The following is a 26769-nucleotide window of genomic DNA, read 5'->3' as shown; positions in this document are numbered from 1 at the left end:
CCAGTACCACGCAGAGGAGAGTAAACCCAACATCACCACCAGGACCACACAGAGGAGAGTAAACCCAACATCACCACCAGTACCACGCAGAGGAGAGTAAACCCAACATCACCACCAGTACCACGCAGAGGAGAGTAAACCCAACATCACCACCAGGACCACACAGAGGAGAGTAAACCCAACATCACCACCAGTACCACGCAGAGGAGAGTAAACCCAACATCACCACCAGGACCACACAGAGGAGAGTAAATCCAACATCACCACCAGTACCACGCAGAGGAGAGTAAACCCAACATCACCACCAGGACCACACAGAGGAGAGTAAACCCAACATCACCACCAGTACCACACACAGAGGAGAGTAAACCCAACATCACCACCAGTACCACGCAGAGGAGAGTAAATCCAACATCACCACCAGTACCACGCAGAGGAGAGTAAACCCAACATCACCACCAGTACCACGCAGAGGAGAGTAAACCCAACATCACCACCAGGACCACACAGAGGAGAGTAAACCCAACATCACCACCAGTACCACGCAGAGGAGAGTAAACCCAACATCACCACCAGTACCACACAGAGGAGAGTAAACCCAACATCACCACCAGGATCACACAGAGGAGAGTAAACCCAACATCACCACCAGTACCACGCAGAGGAGAGTAAACCCAACATCACCACCAGTACCACACAGAGGAGAGTAAACCCAACATCACCACCAGGACCGCACAGAGGAGAGTAAACCCAACATCACCACCAGTACCACGCAGAGGAGAGTAAACCCAACATCACCACCAGGACCACACAGAGGAGAGTAAACCCAACATCACCACCAGTACCACGCAGAGGAGAGTAAACCCAACATCACCACCAGTACCACAGAGAGGAGAGTAAACCCAACATCACCACCAGTACCACGCAGAGGAGAGTAAACCCAACATCACCACCAGGACCACACAGAGGAGAGTAAACCCAACATCACCACCAGTACCACGCAGAGGAGAGTAAACCCAACATCACCACCAGTACCACGCAGAGTAAACCCAACATCACCACCAGGACCACACAGAGGAGAGTAAACCCAACATCACCACCAGTACCACGCAGAGGAGAGTAAACCCAACATCACCACCAGGACCACACAGAGGAGAGTAAATCCAACATCACCACCAGTACCACGCAGAGGAGAGTAAACCCAACATCACCACCAGGACCACACAGAGGAGAGTAAACCCAACATCACCACCAGTACCACACAGAGGAGAGTAAACCCAACATCACCACCAGTACCACGCAGAGGAGAGTAAATCCAACATCACCACCAGTACCACGCAGAGGAGAGTAAACCCAACATCACCACCAGTACCACGCAGAGGAGAGTAAACCCAACATCACCACCAGGACCACACAGAGGAGAGTAAACCCAACATCACCACCAGTACCACGCAGAGGAGAGTAAACCCAACATCACCACCAGTACCACACAGAGGAGAGTAAATCCAACATCACCACCAGTACCACGCAGAGGAGAGTAAACCCAACATCACCACCAGTACCACGCAGAGGAGAGTAAACCCAACATCACCACCAGGACCACACAGAGGAGAGTAAACCCAACATCACCACCAGTACCACGCAGAGGAGAGTAAACCCAACATCACCACCAGGACCACACAGAGGAGAGTAAACCCAACATCACCACCAGGACCACACAGAGGAGAGTAAATCCAACATCACCACCAGTACCACGCAGAGGAGAGTAAACCCAACATCACCACCAGGACCACACAGAGGAGAGTAAACCCAACATCACCACCAGTACCACACAGAGGAGAGTAAACCCAACATCACCACCAGTACCACACAGAGGAGAGTAAACCCAACATCACCACCAGGACCACACAGAGGAGAGTAAATCCAACATCACCACCAGTACCACACAGAGGAGAGTAAACCCAACATCACCACCAGTACCACACAGAGGAGAGTAAACCCAACATCACCACCAGGACCACACAGAGGAGAGTAAATCCAACATCACCACCAGTAGCACACAGAGGAGAGTAAACCCAACATCACCACCAGTACCACACAGAGGAGAGTAAACCCAACATCACCACCAGGACCACACAGAGGAGAGTAAATCCAACATCACCACCAGTACCAGAGGAGAGTAAACCCAACATCACCACCAGGACCACACAGAGGAGAGTAAACCCAACATCACCACCAGTACCACACAGAGGAGAGTAAACCCAACATCACCACCAGTACCACACAGAGGAGAGTAAACCCAACATCACCACCAGTACCACACAGAGGAGAGTAAATCCAACATCACCACGCAGAGGAGAGTAAATCCAACATCACCACGCAGAGGAGAGTAAACCCAACATCACCACCAGTACCACACAGAGGAGAGTAAACCCAACATCACCACCAGTACCACACAGAGGAGAGTAAATCCAACATCACCACGCAGAGGAGAGTAAACCCAACATCACCACCAGTACCACACAGCAGAGAGAGTAAACCCAACATCACCACCAGGACCACACAGAGGAGAGTAAACCCACATCACCACCAGGACCAGAGGAGAGTAAACCCAACATCACCACCAGTACCACACAGAGGAGAGTAAACCCAACATCACCAACAGTACCACACAGAGGAGAGTAAACCCAACATCACCACCAGTACCACACAGAGGAGAGTAAACCCAACATCACCACCAGTACCACGCAGAGGAGAGTAAACCAACATCACCACCAGTACCACACAGAGAGAGTAAACCCAACATCACCACCAGTACCACGCAGAGGAGAGTAAATCCAACATCACCACCAGTACCACGCAGAGGAGAGTAAACCCAACATCACCACCAGTACCACGCAGAGGAGAGTAAACCCAACATCACCACCAGGACCACACAGAGGAGAGTAAACCCAACATCACCACCAGTACCACGCAGAGGAGAGTAAACCCAACATCACCACCAGTACCACACAGAGGAGAGTAAATCCAACATCACCACCAGTACCACGCAGAGGAGAGTAAACCCAACATCACCACCAGTACCACGCAGAGGAGAGTAAACCCAACATCACCACCAGGACCACACAGAGGAGAGTAAACCCAACATCACCACCAGTACCACGCAGAGGAGAGTAAACCCAACATCACCACCAGGACCACACAGAGGAGAGTAAACCCAACATCACCACCAGGACCACACAGAGGAGAGTAAATCCAACATCACCACCAGTACCACGCAGAGGAGAGTAAACCCAACATCACCACCAGGACCACACAGAGGAGAGTAAACCCAACATCACCACCAGTACCACACAGAGGAGAGTAAACCCAACATCACCACCAGTACCACACAGAGGAGAGTAAACCCAACATCACCACCAGGACCACACAGAGGAGAGTAAATCCAACATCACCACCAGTACCACACAGAGGAGAGTAAACCCAACATCACCACCAGTACCACACAGAGGAGAGTAAACCCAACATCACCACCAGGACCACACAGAGGAGAGTAAATCCAACATCACCACCAGTAGCACACAGAGGAGAGTAAACCCAACATCACCACCAGTACCACACAGAGGAGAGTAAACCCAACATCACCACCAGGACCACACAGAGGAGAGTAAATCCAACATCACCACCAGTACCACACAGAGGAGAGTAAACCCAACATCACCACCAGGACCACACAGAGGAGAGTAAACCCAACATCACCACCAGTACCACACAGAGGAGAGTAAACCCAACATCACCACCAGTACCACACAGAGGAGAGTAAACCCAACATCACCACCAGTACCACACAGAGGAGAGTAAATCCAACATCACCACGCAGAGGAGAGTAAATCCAACATCACCACGCAGAGGAGAGTAAACCCAACATCACCACCAGTACCACACAGAGGAGAGTAAACCCAACATCACCACCAGTACCACACAGAGGAGAGTAAATCCAACATCACCACGCAGAGGAGAGTAAACCCAACATCACCACCAGTACCACACAGAGGAGAGTAAATCCAACATCACCACGCAGAGGAGAGTAAACCCAACATCACCACCAGGACCACACAGAGGAGAGTAAACCCAACATCACCACCAGGACCACACAGAGGAGAGTAAACCCAACATCACCACCAGTACCACACAGAGGAGAGTAAACCCAACATCACCAACAGTACCACACAGAGGAGAGTAAACCCAACATCACCACCAGTACCACACAGAGGAGAGTAAACCCAACATCACCACCAGTACCACGCAGAGGAGAGTAAACCCAACATCACCACCAGTACCACGCAGAGGAGAGTAAACCCAACATCACCACCAGTACCACACAGAGGAGAGTAAACCCAACATCACCACCAGTACCACGCAGAGGAGAGTAAACCCAACATCACCACCAGTACCACGCAGAGGAGAGTAAACCCAACATCACCACCAGTACCACGCAGAGGAGAGTAAACCCAACATCACCATCAGGACCGCACAGAGGAGAGTAAACCCAACATCACCACCAGTACCACGCAGAGGAGAGTAAACCCAACATCACCACCAGGACCACACAGAGGAGAGTAAACCCAACATCACCACCAGGACCGCACAGAGGAGAGTAAACCCAACATCACCACCAGTACCACGCAGAGGAGAGTAAACCCAACATCACCACCAGTACCACGCAGAGGAGAGTAAACCCAACATCACCACCAGTACCACGCAGAGGAGAGTAAACCCAACATCACCACCAGGACCACACAGAGGAGAGTAAACCCAACATCACCACCAGTACCACACAGAGGAGAGTAAACCCAACATCACCACCAGGACCACACAGAGGAGAGTAAACCCAACATCACCACCAGGACCGCACAGAGGAGAGTAAACCCAACATCACCACCAGTACCACGCAGAGGAGAGTAAACCCAACATCACCACCAGTACCACGCAGAGGAGAGTAAACCCAACATCACCACCAGTACCACGCAGAGGAGAGTAAACCCAACATCACCACCAGGACCACACAGAGGAGAGTAAACCCAACATCACCACCAGTACCACACAGAGGAGAGTAAACCCAACATCACCACCAGTACCACGCAGAGGAGAGTAAACCCAACATCACCACCAGTACCACGCAGAGGAGAGTAAACCCAACATCACCACCAGGACCACACAGAGGAGAGTAAACCCAACATCACCACCAGTACCACACAGAGGAGAGTAAACCCAACATCACCACCAGGACCACACAGAGGAGAGTAAACCCAACATCACCACCAGGACCGCACAGAGGAGAGTAAACCCAACATCACCACCAGTACCACGCAGAGGAGAGTAAACCCAACATCACCACCAGTACCACGCAGAGGAGAGTAAACCCAACATCACCACCAGTACCACGCAGAGGAGAGTAAACCCAACATCACCACCAGGACCACACAGAGGAGAGTAAACCCAACATCACCACCAGTACCACACAGAGGAGAGTAAACCCAACATCACCACCAGGACCACACAGAGGAGAGTAAACCCAACATCACCACCAGTACCACACGGAGGAGAGTAAACCCAACATCACCACCAGTACCACGCAGAGGAGAGTAAACCCAACATCACCACCAGTACCACACAGAGGAGAGTAAACCCAACATCACCACACAGAAGAGAGGAGAGGTAATATCACCACCAGTACCACGCAGAGGAGAGTAAACCCAACATCACCACCAGGACCACACAGAGGAGAGTAAACCCAACATCACCACCAGTACCACACAGAGGAGAGTAAACCCAACATCACCACCAGTACCACGCAGAGGAGAGTAAACCCACCATCACCACCAGGACCGCACAGAGGAGAGTAAACCCAAAATCACCACCAGGACCGCACAGAGGAGAGTAAACCCAACATCACCACACAGAGGAGAGTAAACCCAACATCACCACCAGTACCAAGCAGAGGAGAGTAAACCCAACATCACCACCAGGACCGCACAGAGGAGAGTAAACCCAACATCACCACCAGGACCGCACAGAGGAGAGTAAACCCAACATCACCGCACAGAGGAGAGTAAACCCAACATCACCACCAGGACCGCACAGAGGAGAGTAAACCCAACATCACCACCAGGACCGCACAGAGGAGAGTAAACCCAACATCACCACCAGGACCGCACAGAGGAGAGTAAACCCAACATCACCGCACAGAGGAGAGTAAACCCAACATCACCACCAGTACCACACAGAGGAGAGTAAACCCAACATCACCACCAGTACCACACAGAGGAGAGTAAATCCAACATCACCACCAGTACCACGCAGAGGAGAGTAAACCCAACATCACCACCAGTACCACACAGAGGAGAGTAAATCCAACATCACCACCAGTACCACGCAGAGGAGAGTAAACCCAACATCACCACCAGGACCACACAGAGGAGAGTAAACCCAACATCACCACCAGTACCACGCAGAGGAGAGTAAACCCAACATCACCACCAGGACCACACAGAGGAGAGTAAACCCAACATCACCACCAGTACCACACAGAGGAGAGTAAACCCAACATCACCACCAGGACCACACAGAGGAGAGTAAACCCAACATCACCACCAGTACCACACAGAGGAGAGTAAACCCAACATCACCACCAGTACCACGCAGAGGAGAGTAAACCCAACATCACCACCAGTACCACACAGAGGAGAGTAAACCCAACATCACCACACAGAAGAGAGGAGAGGTAACATCACCACCAGTACCACGCAGAGGAGAGTAAACCCAACATCACCACCAGGACCACACAGAGGAGAGTAAACCCAACATCACCACCAGTACCACACAGAGGAGAGTAAACCCAACATCACCACCAGTACCACGCAGAGGAGAGTAAACCCAACATCACCACCAGGACCGCACAGAGGAGAGTAAACCCAAAATCACCACCAGGACCGCACAGAGGAGAGTAAACCCAACATCACCACACAGAGGAGAGTAAACCCAACATCACCACCAGTACCACGCAGAGGAGAGTAAACCCAACATCACCACCAGGACCGCACAGAGGAGAGTAAACCCAACATCACCACCAGGACCGCACAGAGGAGAGTAAACCCAACATCACCGCACAGAGGAGAGTAAACCCAACATCACCACCAGGACCGCACAGAGGAGAGTAAACCCAACATCACCACACAGAGGAGAGTAAACCCAACATCACCACCAGGACCACACGGAGGAGAGTAAACCCTACATCACCACCAGTACCACACAGAGGAGAGTAAACCCAACATCACCACCAGTACCACGCAGAGGAGAGTAAACCCAACATCACCACCAGTACCACACAGAGGAGAGTAAACCCAACATCACCACCAGTACCACGCAGAGGAGAGTAAACCCAACATCACCACCAGTACCACACAGAGGAGAGTAAACCCAACATCACCACCAGTACCACGCAGAGGAGAGTAAACCCAACATCACCACCAGTACCACACAGAGGAGAGTAAACCCAACATCACCACCAGTACCACGCAGAGGAGAGTAAACTCAACATCACCACCAGGACCGCACAGGGGAGAGTAAACCCAACATCACCACCAGTACCACGCAGAGGAGAGTAAACCCAACATCACCACCAGGACCACACAGAGGAGAGTAAACCCAACATCACCACCAGGACCGCACAGAGGAGAGTAAACCCAACATCACCACCAGTACCACACAGAGGAGAGTAAACCCAACATCACCACCAGTACCACGCAGAGGAGAGTAAACCCAACATCACTACCAGGACCGCACAGAGGAGAGTAAACCCAACATCACCACCAGTACCACACAGAGGAGAGTAAACCCAACATCACCACCAGTACCACACAGAGGAGAGTAAATCCAACATCACCACCAGTACCACGCAGAGGAGAGTAAACCCAACATCACCACCAGTACCACAGAGGAGAGTAAATCCAACATCACCACCAGTACCACGCAGAGGAGAGTAAACCCAACATCACCACCAGGACCAAACAGAGGAGAGTAAACCCAACATCACCACCAGTACCACGCAGAGGAGAGTAAACCCAACATCACCACCAGGACCACACAGAGGAGAGTAAATCCAACATCACCACCAGTACCACACAGAGGAGAGTAAACCCAACATCACCACCAGGACCACACAGAGGAGAGTAAACCCAACATCACCACCAGTACCACGCAGAGGAGAGTAAACCCAACATCACCACCAGGACCACACAGAGGAGAGTAAATCCAACATCACCACCAGTACCACGCAGAGGAGAGTAAACCCAACATCACCACCAGTACCACACAGAAGACAGGAACATGATGCAGAGTTAATTGAAAATCATTAGTACCACATCGATAGAGCTCTGTGGGTAAAGTTGCTGGCAATGACAACATAAACCAGATTGCAACCAGTTTGTGATGGTCACATGTAGCCATACACCTTTGCACTTTAAAGATGCACTCTGGGATCTTAAGTACAACAATTTGTAACATATTGGGTTCATAACATATCAAAATCAAATCAACCGTTATTGTCACATACGCAGAATACGACTGGTGTAGCCTTTAACAGAGGTGTGGACTCCAGTCACATGACCTGGACTCGAGTCAGACTCTAACTGACTTGATGTCCTCCTCAAGCCCAAATATGAAAAATTAAGCTATTAAAAAAGTGTGCAGCACATCAACTCTTCATTTAACAGATTACAGTTTGAATCGGACAGCAGCCAATCAAATTGTGCCAGCGGAGGAAAAGTTGTGTGTGGCAGTGCAGAGGAATGTCGGTGGGTGAATTCAGTCAGAGCCCTTGGAAAGATGATACACCAAATGATTATTGTTGGATATAAAGACGACGCTGTATCAACAAAAAACAGATTGCAACTTGGAAAACATGCAGGAAGAAAATGACAGACGGAGGCGCAACAACTTCCAACTTTGTTCAACATTTGAAGCTGCACAAAGAACGCTAAGTCGTGGCTAATATAGCTTTGCATGTGTAGCATGTAGGCTAACGTAACGTTAAATCAATGAGCCTCCACACAGTCAGTCAGTGCGGGAACGTGATCATTGCACCCAAGATTGAGCTACAACTGGCTAGGCAGTTGGTAGCCTAAATCCTGCCTGATGTTACTGCTGTTCCTAAAACCATTGACATACGTGAGCCTACTGTAACCACACAGACAGAGTGTGTACAAGCCTACATCGCCCAATTGCGCCCCATAGCGATCCTCGGTCACTATTGGGGGGGTCTTTTCATAGCTACCCATGTATTTCCATGGAAATATGTTTAAGCGTTCAAGAGTTTTTCTTTATTTTTACTATTTTATACATTGTAGAATAATAGTGAAGACATCAAAACTATGAATTAACACATATGGAATGATGATGATGTAAAAATGTTAAACAAATCAAAATATAGTTTTATATTTTGGATTCTTCAATGTAGCCAACCTTTGCCTTGATGACAGCTTTGCACACTCTTGGCATTCTCTCAACCAGCTTCACCTGGAATGCTTTTTCAACAGGCTTGAAGGAGCTCCAACATATGCTGAGCACTTGTTGGCTGCTTTTTCTTTACTCTGCGGTCCAACTCATCCCAAACCATCTTGAATGGGTTGAGGTCGGGGGATTGTGGAGGCCAGGTCATCTGATCGAGCACTCCATCACTCTCCTTCTTGGTCAAATAGCCCTTACAACGCCTGGAGGTGTGTTTTGGGTCATTGTCCTGTTGAAAAACAAATGATAGTCCCACTAAGCACAAACCAGATGGGTTGGCGTATTGCTGCATAAGCCTGTGGTAACCATGCTGGTTAAGTGTGCATTGAATTCTAAATAAATCACGACAGTGTCACCAGCAAAGCACCATCACACCTCCTCTTCCATGCTTCACGGTGGGAACCACACATGCAGAGATCATCCTTTCAACAACTCTGCATCTCACAAAGAGACGTTTGTTGGTACCAAAAATCTTACATTTGGACACATCAGAACAAAGGATATATTTCCACCGGTCTAATATCCATTGCTCATGTTTCTTGGCCCAGGCAAGTTTGTTCTTCTTATTGGTGTCCTTTAGTAGTGTTTTCATTGCAGCAATTTGACCATGAAGGCCTGATTCACACAGTCTCGTCTCCTCTGAACAGTTGATGTTGAGACGTGTCTGTTACTTGAACTCTGTGAAGCATTTATTTGGGCTGCAATTTAAGGTGCAGTAAATTGCCGATATCTGAGGCTGGTCACTCTAACAAACTTATCATCTGCAGCAGTGGTAACTCTGGGTCTTCCATTCTTGTGGCGGTCCTCATGAGAGCCAGTTTTGTCATAGCGCTTCATGTTTTTTGCGACTGCACTTGAAGAAACTTTCACATTTTCCGGACTGACTGCCCTTCATGCCTTAAGGTAATGATGGATGTCATTTCTCTTTGCTTATTTAATCAGTTCTTGCCATAATATGGACTTCGTCTTTAACCAAATTGGTCAATCTTCTGTATACCACCAAATGCATTATGAAGGAAATAAATTCCAAAATAATGTTTTAACAAGGCACACCTGTTAAGTGAAATGCATTCCATGTGACTACCTCATTAAGCAGGTTGAGAGAATGCCAAACGTGTGCAAAACTGGTGCTGTATATTTAAAACTATCATGTTAATGCAAAACATGTTTTGTTATAGATCCTTGATAAATGATGTGTGTCTTTGTAGCCTACCACTGCCGTTATATTCTGTGAGCTAACCTTATGGCTTCAGGGGTGTAATCATTGGTCCAAACAGCTGCAAACGGAACGTTCTGCTACTACAACCAGAGTGTCTATTGGACAAATACAGGTACAGTTGAAGTCGGACGTTTACATACACTTAGGTTGGAGTCATTAAAAGTCGTTTTTCAACCACTCCACAAATTTCTTGTCAACAAACTATAGTTTTGGCAAGTCCGTTAGGACATCTACTTTGTGCATGACACAAGTAATTTTTCCAACCATTGTTTACAGGCAGATTATTTAACTTATAATTCACTGTATCACAATTCAGAAGTTTACATACACTAAGTTGATTGTGCCTTTAAACAGCTTGGTAAATTCCAGAAAATTATGTCATGGCTTGAGAAGCTTCTGATAGGCAAATTGACATCATTTGAGTCAATTGGAGGTGTACCTGTGGATGTATTTCAAGGCCTACCTTCAAACAGTGCCTCTTTGCTTGACATCATGGGAAAAGCAAAAGAAATCAGCCAAGACCTCAGATTTTTTTTTGTAGAACTCCACAACTCTGGTTCATCCTTGAGAGCAATTTCCAAACCCCTGATGGTACCAAGTTCATCTGCACAAACAATAGTACACAAGTATAAACACCATGGGACCATGCAGCTGTCATACTGCTCAGGGAGGAGACGCGTTCTGTCTCCTGGAGATGAACGTACTTTGGTGCAAAAAGTGAAAACAAATTCCAGAACGACAGCAAAGGACCATGTGAAGATTCTGCAAGGAAACGGGTACAAAAGTATCTATATCCACAGTAAAACGAGTCCTATATCAACATAATCTGACAGGCCGCTCTGCAAGGAAGAAGCCACTGCTCCAAAACCGCCATAAAAAAGCCAGACTACGGTTTGCAACTGCACATGGGGACAAAGATCATACTTTTTGGAGAAATGTCCTCTGGTCTGATGAAACAAAAATAGAACTGTTTGTCCATAATGACCATTGTTATGTTTGGAGGAAAAAGGGGGAGGCTTGCAAGCTGAAGAACCATCCCAACCGTGAAGCACGGGGGTGGCAGCATCATGTTGTGGGGGTGCTTTTCTGCAGGAGGGACTGGTGTACTTTACAAAATAGATGGCATCATGAGGAGGAAAATTATGTGGATATATTGAAGCAACATCTTAAGACATCAGTCAGGAAGTTAAAGCTTGGTCACAAATGGGTCTTCCAAATGGACAATGACCGCAAGCATACTTCTAAAGTTGTGGCAAAATGGCTTAAGGACCACAAAGTCAAGGTATTGGAGTGGCCATCACAAAGCCCTGACCTCAATCCTTTCGAAAGGTTGTGGCCAGAACTGAAAAAGCGTGTGCGAGCAGAGGCCTACAAATCCGACTCAGTTACACCAGCTCTGTCAGGACGAATGTGCCAAAATTCACCCAACATTGTGGGAAGCTTGCGGAAGGCCACCCACAACATTTGACCCAAGTTAAACAATTTAAAGGCAATGTTACCAAATACTAATTGAGTGTATGTACATTTCTGGAATGTGATGAAATAAATAAATCATTCTCTCTACTATTATTCTGACATTTCACATTCTTAAAATAGAAGTGGTGATCTTAACAGACCTAAAACAGGGAATTTTGACTAGGATTAAATGTTAGAAATTGTGAAAAACTGAGTTGAAATGTAGTTGGCTAAGGTGTATGTATACTTCCGACTTCAACTGTAGGTTCTTCGTTTAATTCCATTTAAGAAAGGTTTTGCAACAGAATCTGGCGTAATGAATACAGGTAACCCTTCATTTGAGTTACTCACTCTGTAGACAGCAGTTATACATTTACCTTATACGTTTGAGGCATTAGCACATTTTACTTTTATTAATTTACAGACCTTTAATTACTATTTTTAGGCACTATGGTTATTGATTTCTCTAACTTTGTAATAAAAACTAAGTTTGCCAAAATAAACCTCCTAATAATTGCACTTCACCCTAATCAATTGTCTCTCATGCCTGCTTGGTCCTTCCCGTACACAGTTGTCATTATAATGACATCATTGTATCCGTTTTAGCTAACACAAATTGGCACTCGGATAGGCCCGGATCTGGATCCGACCAGGTCTATAGGGAACAGGTGTGGTTTTCCTCTGGTCTGTTCGTAACAGGTCTCTCTCTCTAAAAACATGTATTTATGCATATTGGGTCCAGGTGGGAAGGTCCATTTCAGAACGGGTCCAACTTTTTGGACCCGAGAAAGACCTCTAGTATTAACACAACATATCGTCATCATTCTCAGGTTGTTGTTAGCAGCAAGGTGGTGAATATAATTACACAGACAGAGCTGCCAGTTACATTACTGATCAAATGCCCAGGGTGGTTAGAACCAGCCCTATTTACAAGCCTGCTGATGTTATTTACATTTGACATTTTAGTAATTTAGCAGACACTTATCTAGAGCAAATTAGGGGAGCAAATACAGTTCAGAGCCTTGCTCAAGGGCACGTCGGCAGATTTGTCACATAGTTGGCTTGGGGATTCGAAACCAGTGACCTTTTGGTCAATGACCCAACGGTCTTAACCACTAGGCTTCCTGCCGCTCACACAGTAATGACTCAATAGATGATGACCACCAGAGTACACAACAACACCCTGCTGGAATAAGGTACACGCACACACACAGCCTCCTGTAAACCCGCACAGCCTCCTGTAAACGCACACAGCCTCCTGTAAACCCGCACAGCCTCCTGTAAACGCGCCCAGCCTCGTGTAAACATGCACAGCCTCCTGTAAACGCGCACAGCCTCGTGTAAATGCGCACAGCCTCCTGTAAACGCGCACAGCCTCCTGTAAACGCGCACAGCCTCCTGTAAACACGCACAGCCTCCTGTAAACACACACACACAGCCTTCTGTAAACGCGCACAGCCTCGTGTAAACGCGCACAGCCTCCTGTAAACGCGCACAGCCTCCTGTAAACACACACACACAGCCTCCTGTAAACCCGCACAGCCTCCTGTAAACGCGCACAGCCTCGTGTAAACGCGCACAGCCTCCTGTAAATGCACACAGCCTCCTGTAAACACGCACAGCCTCCTGTAAACACACACACACAGCCTTCTGTAAACGCGCACAGCCTCGTGTAAACGCGCACAGCCTCCTGTAAACGCGCACAGCCTCCTGTAAACGCGCACAGCCTCCTGTAAACACACACACACAGCCTTCTGTAAACACACACACACAGCCTTCTGTAAACGCGCACAGCCTCCTGTAAACGCGCACAGCCTCCTGTAAACACACACACACAGCCTTCTGTAAACGCGCACAGCCTCCTGTAAACCCGCACAGCCTCCTGTAAACGCGCACAGCCTCCTGTAAACACGCACAGCCTCGTGTAAACGCGCACAGCCTCCTGTAAACGCGCACAGCCTCGTGTAAACGCGCACAGCCTCCTGTAAACACACACACACAGCCTCCTGTAAACACACACACACAGCCTCCTGTAAACACACACACACAGCCTCCTGTAAACACACACACACAGCCTCCTGTAAACACACACACACAGCCTCATGTAAACGCGCACAGCCTCCTGTAAACACGCACAGCCCCGTGTAAACACGCACAGCCTCCTGTAAACTAAACACGCACAGCCCCCTGTAAACACATACAGTCTCCTGGAAACACATACAGTGAGCTGACCATTAGTCGCTTTGGTTAAAAGCGTCTGCTAAATGCCATTTATGAGCCTTGGCCCATGACTCCTACATAACAAACAGCAGGACTAGAAAGAGCCCTGGCAGTCTCTCTCTGCCTCCAACATGTACACAAGCACAATGACTAGCTAGTCTCTAGTCTAGGCATATTTCTCGAAAGCTCTCATTTTGTCAGAAGCATTTTGAAATGTCACCCAACTTCTTCTGTGTCTAGAAGCCTGAGAGAGAAGGGAAGACCGACAACAAGGAGAAAAGGAGTGTTGCAGCCTACTGCAGTGGCAGGGGTCACTATCTGACCTCACACAGAAACAAATCCATGCCCTATACACCAGCTTTTCCTACCTGGGTTCCCCCTACTAGTATGTCTACTGATGTTCCCCCTACCAGTATGTCTACTGACGTTCTCCCTACCAGTATGTCTACTGACGTTCCCCCTACCAGTATGTCTACTGATGTTCCCCCTATCAGTATGTCTACTGACGTTCTCCCTACCAGTATGTCTACTGACGTTCCCCCTACCAGTATGTCTACTGACGTTCTCCCTACCAGTATGTCTACTGACGTTCCCCTACCAGTATGTCTACTGACGTTCCCCCTACCAGTATGTCTACTGACGTTCTCCCTACCAGTATGTCTACTGACGTTCTCCCTACCAGTATGTCTACTGACGTTCCCCCTACCAGTATGTCTACTGATGTTCCCCCTATCAGTATGTCTACTGACGTTCCCCCTACCAGTATGTCTACTGATGTTCCCCCTACCAGTATGTCTACTGATGTTCCCCCTACCAGTATGTCTAGTGACATTCCCCCTACCAGTATGTCTAGTGACATTCCCCCTACCAGTATGTCTTGTGACATTCCCCCTACCAGTATGTCTACTGACATTCCCCCTACCAGTATGTCTACTGACGTTCCCCCTACCAGTATGTCTAGTGACATTCCCCCTACCAGTATGTCTAGTGACATTCCCCCTACCAGTATGTCTAGTGACATTCTCCCTACCAATATGTCTAGTGACATTCCCCCTACCAGTATGTCTAGTGACATTCCCCCTATCAGTATGTCTACTGACGTTCCCCCTACCAGTATGTCTAGTGACGTTCCCCCTACCAGTATGTCTACTGATGTTCCCCCTACCAGTATGTCTAGTGACGTTCCCCCTACCAGTATGTCTACTGACGTTCCCCCTATCAGTATGTCTACCTACCTGTACTTGATGCAGAGGAGAGAGCAGATGCTGGTCATTCTTGTCGAGAAAGGAAGGGAAATAAAATAGGAGAGAGTGGCCTAAAAGCATTTGTAGAAAGAGAGAGGGAAAGACAGAGAGACAGAAATGAATTGAATCGAGAGAGAAAGAAAGAAAGCGAGAGAGCGAGAGATTGAAGATATGAGGGGAGTGGTCTCCCCTGCCCCCCCTCCACCCCTGCCGCCCAGGCTAATGACTCCCCGAGGGAGAAGGTGTGGTGTGGCTAGCTAACTAACTAACCAGCCGTTCAACACCTCCCTTACACCGGGGGAGGGGGGGCTCATTCAGAAACAGAGAGAGTGGGATGTATGGAAAGAAGCAGTGATAGAAGGATGAGATCTTTTTCCCCTTTAAACCTCTGTGTGACATATGTGAGCTCCTTCTAACCATGTCCTCAAGCCCTCCAGATGGAGCCCTCCCCTTTAAAAGCAATTACGGTCTTAATAATGTTTTGATGTATAACTTAGATCTACTGTGAACCAACAACAATATAACCTATTGAGACAATAGAGTCATCAAAACGGATTGAATCTAATAAGTGATCACAATATTCTCTGTCGTGAAAAGTGGAGAAAAAAAGTGATGCTGAACTAATGACGATCATGTTTGCATAATTCCATTAGGAATAGCTATTTTCTGAAAAATGTATTTTAATCTCCCCCATTGTCTCCTCCCCTTCTGTCAGCAGGGATGGGAGAGTGTAAGAAAGAGAGGAGAGGAAGGATGGAGAGAGTGCTGGTACTAAGGCACCACTCAACGAGCTGTATAGGGCCAAAAGCAAACAGATGTGTCGCTCCAAGTGGCCGGGGTTTTTAATGCAGGGAAACTAAAATACATTTCACTTCATTTTTACCAGCATGTCACCTGTGCAACCCGACAAAACTCTAGACCACCTTTACTCTACACACAGAATCGCATACAAAGCTCTTCCCCGCTCTCCATTTGGCAAATCTGACCATAACTCTATCCTCCTGATTCCTGCATACAAGCAAAAACTCAAACAGTAAGTACCAGTGACTCGCTCAATAATTTTGCACGCCCAATCTTTCAGTTTTTGATTTGTTAAAAAAGTTTGCAATATCCAATAAATGTCGTTCCACTTCATGATTGTGTCGCACTTGTTGTTGATTCATCACAAAAAAATACAGTTTTATATTTTTATGTTTGAAGCCGAATACTTTCGCAAGGCACTGTATGAGATGAGTAATGTAGGGTATTAAACATTATATGAAGTGGCATTGTTTAAAGTGGCTAGTAATACATTTTTACATACATTTTTCCATTATTAAAGTGGCTGGAGTTGAGTCAGTGTGTTGGCAGCAGCCACTCAATGTTAGTTGTGGCTGTTTAACAGTCTGATGGCCTTGAGATAGAAGCTGTTTTTCAGTCTCTCGGTCCCTGCTTTGATGCAACCTGTACTGACCTCGCCCTTCTGGATGATAGCGGGGTGAACAGGCAGTGGCTAAGGTGATTGTTGTAATTAATGATCTTTATGGCCTTCCTGTGACATCCTGTGGTGTAGCTGTCCTGGAGGGCAGGTAGTTTTCCCCCGGTGATGCGTTGTGCAGACCTCACTACCCTCTGGAGAGCCTTATGGTTGTAGGGGGAGCAGTTGCTGTACCAGGCGGTGATACAGCCCGACGGGATGCTCTCGATTGTGCATCTGTAGAAGTTTGTGAGTGCTTTTGGTGACGAGCCGAATTTCTTCAGCCTCCTGAGATTGAAGAGGCGCTGCTGCGCCTTCTTCACCACGCTGTCTATGTGGGTGGGCCAATTCAGTTTGTCCGTGATGTGAACGCCGAGGAACTTAACTTACTACCCTCTCCACTACTGTCCCGTGGATGTGAATAGGGGGGTGTTCCCTCTGCTGTTTCCTGAAGTCCACTACACCGGCTCTGACGCTCATTGGATGTGGCAAACTATCAAATCAAATCAAATCAAATTGTATTTGTCACATACACGTGGTTAGCAGATGTTAATGCGAGTGTAGCGAAATGCTTGTGCTTCTAGTTCCGACAATGCAGTGATAACCAACAAGTAATCTAACTAACAATTCCAAAACTACTGTCTTATACACAGTGTAAGGGGATAAGGAATATGTACATAAGGATATATGAATGAGTGATGGTACAGAGCAGCATACAGTAGATGGTATCGAGTACAGTATATACATATGAGATGAGTATGTAGACAAAGTAAACAAAGTGGCATAGTTAAAGTGGCTAGTGATACATGTATTACATAAGGATGCAGTCGGTGATGTAGAGTACAGTATATACATATGCATATGAGATGAATAATGTAGGGTAAGTAACATTATATAAGGTAGCATTGTTTAAAGTGGCTAGTGATATATTTACATAATTTCCCATTATTAAAATGGCTGGAGTTGGGTCAGTGTCAATGACAGTGTGTTGGCAGCAGCCACTCAATGTTAGTGGTGGCTGTTTAACAGTCTGATGGCCTTGAGATAGAAGCTGTTTTTCAGTCTCTCGGTCCCAGCTTTGATGCACCTGTACTGACCTCGCCTTCTGGATGATAGCGGGGTGAACAGGCAGTGGTTCGGGTGGTTGATGTCCTTGATGATCTTTATGGCCTTCCTGTAACAACGGGTGGTGTAGGTGTCCTGGAGGGCAGGTAGTTTGCCCCCGGTGATGCGTTGTGCACGGATTAGAAAGGGGAACACAGCCACAAACTGCCCAGTTACACGAACCTAACAGACGAGTGGCACAGCGGTCTAAGGCACTGCATCTCAGTGCAAGAGGCGTCACTACAGTCCCTGGTTCAAATCCAGGCTGAATCACTTCCGGCCGTGATTGGGAGTCCCATACGGCAGCACACAATTGGCCCAGCATCGTCCAGGTTTGGCCGGGGTAGACCATCATTGTTAATATGAATTTGTTCTGACTTGCCTAGTTAAATAAAGGTTAAATAAAAAAATAAAAAAATGTTTACTTTATGGGCGCTTCGAGGCAAGCAATACTGAACTATGCATGATAGCAACAGCTGTTCCGGACAACTGTGATCTCGCTCGCCCTAGCCGTATAAGACCTTTAAATCAGGTTATCATTCACAAGACTGTGGGGCCAGATGGATTACTAGGATGGGTACTCTGACCAGCTGGCAAGTGTCTTCAATTACATTTTCAATGTCTCCCTGACCCAGTCTGTAATACCTACATGTTTCAAGCAGACCACCATAGTCCCTGTGCCCATGAACACCAAGGTAACCTGCCTAAATAACTATCGCCATGTATCACTCACATCTGTAGCCATGAAATGCTTTGAAAGTCTGGTCATGGCTCACATCAACACCATCATCCCAGACACCCTGGACTCACTCCAATGGACTCACTCCCTATTGAACTCCACACTGCCCTCTGGATAAGAGAAACGCCTATGTGAGGAGGCTGTTCATTGACGACAGCTCAGCATTTAACACCATAATGCCCTCAGAGCTCATCACTACGCTCAGGACCCTGCGACTGAACACCTCCCTCTGCAACTGGATCCTGGAATTCCTGACGGGGCACCCCCAGGTGGTGAGGGTGGGCAATAACACATCTGCAACGCTGACCCTCAACACAGGGGCCCCTCAGGGGTGAGTGCTCAGTCCCCTCCTGTACCTCCTCTTCACCCATGGCTCTGTGGCCGCGTACGACTCTAAGACCATCATTAAGTTTGAGCATCTTGACTGGCTGCATCACCGCTTGGTATGGCAACTGCTTGGCATCCAACAACAGCTTCTACCCCCAAGCCATAAGACTGCTGAACAGTTCATCAAATGCCTACCCGGACACTTTGCACACTCACACTCCAAGACACACCACCCACACACACCCACACACACACACACACACACACACACACACACACACACACACACACACACACACACACACACACACACACACACACACACACACACACACACACACACACACACGGTCCCTGTAGGATGTGGGGGCTGTGCTTTGGAAAAATGGGTGGGGTTATATCCTGCCTGTTTGGCCCTGTCCGGGGGTATCGGAGTGTCTCCTGACCCCTCCTGTCTCAGCCTCCAGTATTTATGCTGCAATAGTTTGTGTTGCTGTGCTAGGGTCAGTCTGTTATGTCTGGAGTATTTCTCCTATTCTATCCGGTGTCCTGTGTGAATTTAAGTATGCTCCCTCTAATTCTCTCTCTCCTTCCCTCTCCCTCCCATACCAGAGGACCTAAGCCCTGAAACCATGCCTCAGGACTACCTGGCCTGATGACTCCTTGCAGTCCCCAGTCCACCTGGTCATGCTGCTACTCCAGTTTCAACTGTTCTGCCTACTGCCATGGAACCCTGCCCTGTTCACCAGACGTGCTACCTTGTCCAGTTCCTGTTGTTTTTGACTCCCTCTCTCTACCGCACCTGCTGTCTCTAACTCTGAATGCTTGGCTATGAAAAGCCAAACTGACATTTACTCCTGAGGTGCTGACCTGTTGCACCTTCTACAACCACTGTGATTATTATTATTTGACCCTGCTGGTCATCTATGAATGTTTGAACATCTTGGCCATGTCCTGTTATAATCTCCACCCGGCACAACCAGAAGAGGACTGACCACCCCTCATAGCCTGGTTCCTCTCTAGGTTTCTTCCTAGGTTCCTGCCTTCCTAGAGAGTTTTTCCTAGCCACCGTGCTTCTACACCTGCATTGCTTGCTGTTGGGGTTTTAGGCTGGGTTTCTGTATAGCATTTTGTGACATCGGCTGATATAAAAAGGGCTTTATAAATGAATTTTATTTGAATTTGAAGGGTACAGAAAGCACCTCATTCTCCAATCAGCTAGGCTGCTTGGAGAAGCTGAAACAGAGCAGGCCCGCAATCTGGAGGCCAAGCACCGCAAGCCTGTGTACGTGGCCGAGACTGCAAAATATCAGCGCCATCAGTTTTCACCTACACCTGAGGCTCTCCAAACATGCCACGAGGGGCTGGTATTTGGTACTTCTCAACAAAGGCCTGATCCATGAAGCCATAAAATGAGCACCTCCCCCTTCCCCCCACAACAACAATATCTGTTGTATTTGGCACACAGAAAAACACATTGTCAACATCAAACCAGCTTCCCCTTACACAATAATGTTTCTGCATGTGTGCTGTTGGTGAGACTACTTGTCTCACCTCGCTGGCTATCAGGTCAACAAAGCAGTCATGTCTTGCAATGTGCACACACACACAATCTGTCAAATCGGGCCAAGCCTTTGCTTCAATGAAACAGCTCAATGCAGAGATGCATAAATACATAAAGCACTAAACACAGAGTTCTAGTAATGATCCCATTGTCCTGTATAGCTCATTAGGCAGCACATGCAGCCAGCTGTTAGCCTGACCTGGCCTGTGTAATTACTGAGGCTGAGAGAAAGTGTGTGTGTGATTGGCATTACACTGCAGACGAACACACAGCTGGGCCCTCTCCCGGCACCGTGGCCCCTGTTAGCTGGCCCCCCTGCAGAGTGAAGTGTGATAGCGATGTGTGAGGACGGAGGAAAGGAGTGAGGGAGGAAGAAGCGGGAGGAGAGCGTGAGGGAGGGAGAGAGGGATATACATGAGGGGGAAGGGAGACGGGAGGGGGATTAGAGAGGGAGGGAGGGAGGGGCAGGAGGAGAGAGGGAGGGGGAGGCGGAGAGAGGAAGGGAGGAGAGAGGGAAAGAAAGAGGAGGAAGGGAGAAAATAGAGGGAGGGGGAAGAAGGAGCGAGAGAGAGGGAGGGCTGCCAAAATACCAGTCGTCCTCCACCAAGTAGGTTCCTGGTGGCCAGCAGCATGCAAAAATACATGCACACACAGGACAGAACAGCAGATGGGCCGGAAACTCCCCGGGGGACAAGAGGATAGGTCACTCCACTCCAAACAGGAGTGTGTGTCTGTGAGGTCAGCTAAGGTCAAGAGCCAGTGTGATGTCGTGTGAGGTAGGAGGGCTATCTGTACCTCTGGTGAAAGAGGGTTAACTGACAGCTGTGACTGAGCACAGCAGTGGGGATGAGGAGATAAAAGGGGCTTCATCACTGAAAGTGGATGAGATGAATGCATGACAATATGGTGCTACCCTGGGAAGGCTTTGATTGTATTATAGTGGCAAACCAAAAATATGTTGATGACACTACAATTCTACTGAGCTGTTTACCGAAATAGGGGTCGCGAGATCGCCCGATTTGGAAATGGGGTTGCGAGAGTAAAGACGCAGTTGTAACAAACAGAGCGGTTTCTGTTAGATGAGGTTGTAATAAACAGAGTGGTTTCTGTTAGATGAGGTTGTAATAAACAGAGTGGTTTCTGTTAGATGAGGTTGTAATAAACAGAGTGGTGTCTGTTAGATGAGGTTGTAACAAACAGAGTGGTTTCTGTTAGATGAGGTTGTAATAAACAGAGTGGTTTCTGTTAGATGAGTTTGTAACAAACAGAGTGGTTTCTGTTAGATGAGGTTGTAATAAACAGAGTGGTTTCTGTTAGATGAGGTTGTAATAAACAGAGTGGTTTCTGTTAGATGAGGTTGTAATAAACAGAGTGGTTTCTGTTAGATGAGGTTGTAATAAACAGAGTGGTGTCTGTTAGATGAGGTTGTAACAAACAGAGTGGTTTCTGTTAGATGAGGTTGTAATAAACAGAGTGGTTTCTGTTAGATGAGTTTGTAACAAACAGAGTGGTTTCTGTTAGATGAGGTTGTAATAAACAGAGTGGTTTCTGTTAGATGAGGTTGTAATAAACAGAGTGGTTTCTGTTAGATGAGGTTGTAACAAACAGAGTGGTTTCTGTTAGATGAGGTTGTAATAAACAGAGTGGTTTCTGTTAGATGAAGTTGTAATAAACAGAGTGGTTTCTGTTAGATGAGGTTGTAATAAACAGAGCGGTTTCTGTTAGATGAGGTTGTAACAAACAGAGTGGTTTCTGTTAGATGAGGTTGTAATAAACAGAGTGGTTTCTGGTAGATGAGGTTGTAATAAACAGAGTGGTTTCTGGTAGATGAGGTTGTAATAAACAGAGTGGTTTCTGTTAGATGAGGTTGTAATACACAGAGTGGTTTCTGTTAGATGAGGTTGTAATAAACAGGTTGGTTTCTGTTAGATGAGGTTGTAATAAACAGAGCGGTTTCTGTTAGATGAGGTTGTAACAAACAGAGTGGTTTCTGTTAGATGAGGTTGTAATAAACAGAGTGGTTTCTGTTAGATGAGGTTGTAATAAACAGAGTGGTTTCTGTTAGATGAGGTTGTAATAAACTGAGTGGTTTCTGTTAGATGAGGTTGTAATAAACAGAGTGGTTTCTGTTAGATGAGGTTGTAATAAACAGAGTGGTTTCTGTTAGATGAGGTTGTAACAAACAGAGCGGATTCTGTTAGATGAGGTTGTAACAAACAGAGTGGTTTCTGTTAGATGAGGTTGTAATAAACAGAGTGGTTTCTGTTAGATTAGGTTGTAACAAACAGAGCGGTTTCTGTTAGAAGAGGTTGTAATAAACATAGTGGTTTCTGTTAGATGAGGTTGTAATAAACTGAGTGGTTTCTGTTAGATGAGGTTGTAATAAACTGAGTGGTTTCTGTTAGATGAGGTTGTAATAAACAGAGTGGTTTCTGTTAGATGAGGTTGTAATAAACATAGTGGTTTCTGTTAGATGAGGTTGTAATAAACAGTGGTTTCTGTTAGATGAGGTTGTAATAAACAGAGTGGTTTCTGTTAGATGAGGTTGTAACAAACAGAGTGGTTTCTGTTAGATGAGGTTGTAACAAACAGAGTGGTTTCTGTTAGATGAGGTTGTAATAAACTGAGCGGTTTCTGTTAGATGAGGTTGTAACAAACAGAGTGGTTTCTGTTAGATGAGGTTGTAACAAACAGAGTGGTTTCTGTTAGATGATGTTGTAATAAACAGAGTGGTTTCTGTTAGATGAGGTTGTAATAAACAGAGTGGTTTCTGTTAGATGATGTTGTAATAAACAGAGCGGTTTCTGTTAGATGAGGTTGTAACAAACAGAGTGGTTTCTGTTAGATGATGTTGTAATAAACAGAGTGGTTTCTGTTAGATGAGGTTGTAATAAACAGAGTGGTTTCTGTTAGATGAGGTTGTAACAAACAGAGTGGTTTCTGTTAGATGAGGTTGTAATAAACAGAGTGGTTTCTGTTAGATGAGGTTGTAACAAACAGAGTGGTTTCTGTTAGATGAGGTTGTAATAAACAGAGTGGTTTCTGTTGGATGAGGTTGTAATAAACAGAGTGGTTTCTGTTAGATGAGGTTGTAACAAACAGAGTGGTTTCTGTTAGATGAGGTTGTAACAAACAGAGTGGTTTCTGTTAGATGAGGTTGTAATAAACAGAGTGGTTTCTGTTAGATGAGGTTGTAACAAACAGAGTGGTTTCTGTTAGATGAGGTTGTAATAAACAGAGTGGTTTCTGTTAGATGAGGTTGTAATAAACAGAGTGGTTTCTGTTAGATGAGGTTGTAACAAACAGAGTGGTTTCTGTTGGATGAGGTTGTAATAAACAGAGTGGTTTCTGTTAGATGAGGTTATAATAAACAGAGTGGTTTCTGTTAGATGAGGTTGTAACAAACAGAGTGGTTTCTGTTGGATGAGGTTGTAATAAACAGAGTGGTTTCTGTTAGATGATGTTGTAATAAACAGAGTGGTTTCTGTTAGATGATGTTGTAATAAACAGAGTGGTTTCTGTTAGATGAGGTTATAATAAACAGAGTGGTTTCTGTTAGATGAGGTTGTAACAAACAGAGTGGTTTCTGTTGGATGAGGTTGTAATAAACAGAGTGGTTTCTGTTAGATGAGGTTGTAATAAACAGAGTGGTTTCTGTTAGATGAGGTTGTAATAAACAGAGTGGTTTCTGTTAGATGAGGTTGTAACAAACAGAGTGGTTTCTGTTAGATGAGGTTATAATAAACAGAGTGGTTTCTGTTAGATGATGTTGTAATAAATAGAGCGGTTTCTGTTAGATGATGTTGTAATAAACAGAGTGGTTTCTGTTAGATGAGGTTGTAATAAACAGAGTGGTTTCTGTTAGATGAGGTTGTAATAAACATAGTGGTTTCTGTTAGATGAGGTTGTAATAAACAGAGTGGTTTCTGTTAGATGAGGTTGTAACAAACAGAGTGGTTTCTGTTAGATGAGGTTGTAACAAACAGAGTGGTTTCTGTTAGATGAGGTTGTAATAAACAGAGTGGTTTCTGTTAGATGAGGTTGTAATAAACCGAGTGGTTTCTGTTAGATGAGGTTGTAATAAACAGAGTGGTTTCTGTTAGATGAGGTTGTAATAAACAGAGTGGTTTCTGTTAGATGAGGTTGTAATAAACAGAGTGGTTTCTGTTAGATGAGGTTGTAACAAACAGAGTGGTTTCTGTTAGATGAGGTTGTAATAAACAGAGTGGTTTCTGTTAGATGAGGTTGTAACAAACAGAGTGGTTTCTGTTAGATGAGGTTGTAATAAACAGAGTGGTTTCTGTTAGATGAGGTTGTAACAAACAGAGTGGTTTCTGTTAGATGAGGTTGTAATAAACAGAGTGGTTTCTGTTAGATGAGGTTGTAACAAACAGAGCGGTTTCTGTTAGATGAGGTTGTAATAAACAGAGTGGTTTCTGTTAGTGTCGGTTGGAAAGCAGACTGAACTAGTTTTTCCTCTAGGATTTTGCCTGTGCTTAGCTCCATTCCTTAATGATTACAAGCATAACCATAACATGTTGCAGCCACCACAATGCTTCAAAATATGGAGAGTAATGTGTTGTATTGGATTTGCCCCAAACATAACACTTTGTATTCAAGACAAAAAGTTAATTGCTTTGCCACATTTTTTGCAGGATCACTTTAGTGACTTGTTGCAAACAGGATGCATGTTTTGTTTTCTCCTACCACAGCCATTACATTTTGTGACTGTTAATGTTACCATTGGCCTCATGGTGAAATCCATTAGGTGCTCTTCTTTGCAAGGCATTGGAAAACCTCCCTGGTCTTTGACGTTGAATGTGTTTGAAATTCACTGCTCGAATGAGGGACCTTACAGAAAATAATTCAAAAAACATAATTCCACTTTAACATTGTGGGGTACTTACTGTGTAAGTTAGTGACCCCCCCCAATATATTTTAAATTCAGGCTGTGACACAGCAAAATGTGGAAAAAGATGTGAACACTTTCTGAAGGCATACTTCCTTCAGATTGAAATACCATAGAATCAATTCAAAAAAGTAAACATTGGCCTTTGATTAAATAACTTTTTTTTACATGGTGGGGTCTGGAAAATACGCACACACCTAGCATGCATGACGAGGCAGAGCAAGGTGAGGGCTGAGACCACCACCAGGGGTCAGTAGGGGTTAGGGTTAGTAACCCAGTAATATAATAATATAACGTAATCTATAATACCTCCAGTAGACCAGGACAGCCAGTAGTATGACGAGGCAGAGGAGGGTGAGGACTGAGACCACCACCAGGGGTCAGTAGGGGTTAGGGTTAGTAACCCAGTAATATAATAATATAACGTAATCTATAATACCTCCAGTAGACCAGGACAGCCAGTAGCATGACGAGGCAGAGGAGGGTGAGGGCTGAGACCACCACCAGCGGGACGATCCACTCCATCCGGCCCCCCCCAGCGTGAGAGCTGCGGGTCATGTTGGACACACTAGTTCTGTCTGGAAAGATGGAGGGGGGGAATGGGAGACACACAGAGGCTGTGTCAGACATCTACTCCAAAAACACTAACACACAAAAGTCAAATCAAAGTGAGATTATTCAGATTATTTGGGCCACTCATGGAAGCTTCAGCCTTCAAACAAACCAATTTCACTTCAGAAAACTGTTTAGCTCCACTATTTATATATTTATACTGCCCTACCAACAGAAAGGCAGAAACTGCTCAAAGCGTGGAACTGAGAAAAATGGCTTTTATTTACCTTGGTTTCACAGTAACTTTATGCAGTTACTGCTAACATGACCCCCATTTTCTCCAAAACACAATACAATAGATGCAGGATACTTGTCCACATGATTAAGCATGTATTTAATGTAGCAAAAATGAC

General features: G+C 46.2%; 1 protein-coding gene across 4 annotated transcripts in view; it reads right to left on the bottom strand.

Moving 5' to 3' along the window:
* LOC118376044 (receptor-type tyrosine-protein phosphatase gamma-like) overlaps nucleotides 1-26769 on the bottom strand; it is a 305336-nt gene that overhangs the window by 18896 nt on the left and 259671 nt on the right. For all 4 annotated transcript variants that reach the window (XM_052473725.1, XM_052473726.1, XM_052473724.1 and 1 more), the window contains one exon: nucleotides 26244-26382. In XM_052473725.1, coding sequence (XP_052329685.1) covers nucleotides 26244-26382 — 139 coding nt within the window. The remainder of the gene's footprint in view (nucleotides 1-26243; nucleotides 26383-26769) is intronic.

This window comes from Oncorhynchus keta, chromosome 21, assembly GCF_023373465.1.
Source record: "Oncorhynchus keta strain PuntledgeMale-10-30-2019 chromosome 21, Oket_V2, whole genome shotgun sequence".
Taxonomy (NCBI): Eukaryota; Metazoa; Chordata; class Actinopteri; order Salmoniformes; family Salmonidae; genus Oncorhynchus; species Oncorhynchus keta.
Note: the sequence above shows the minus strand (reverse complement) of the source record. Positions and strands in the feature narration are given on the sequence as shown.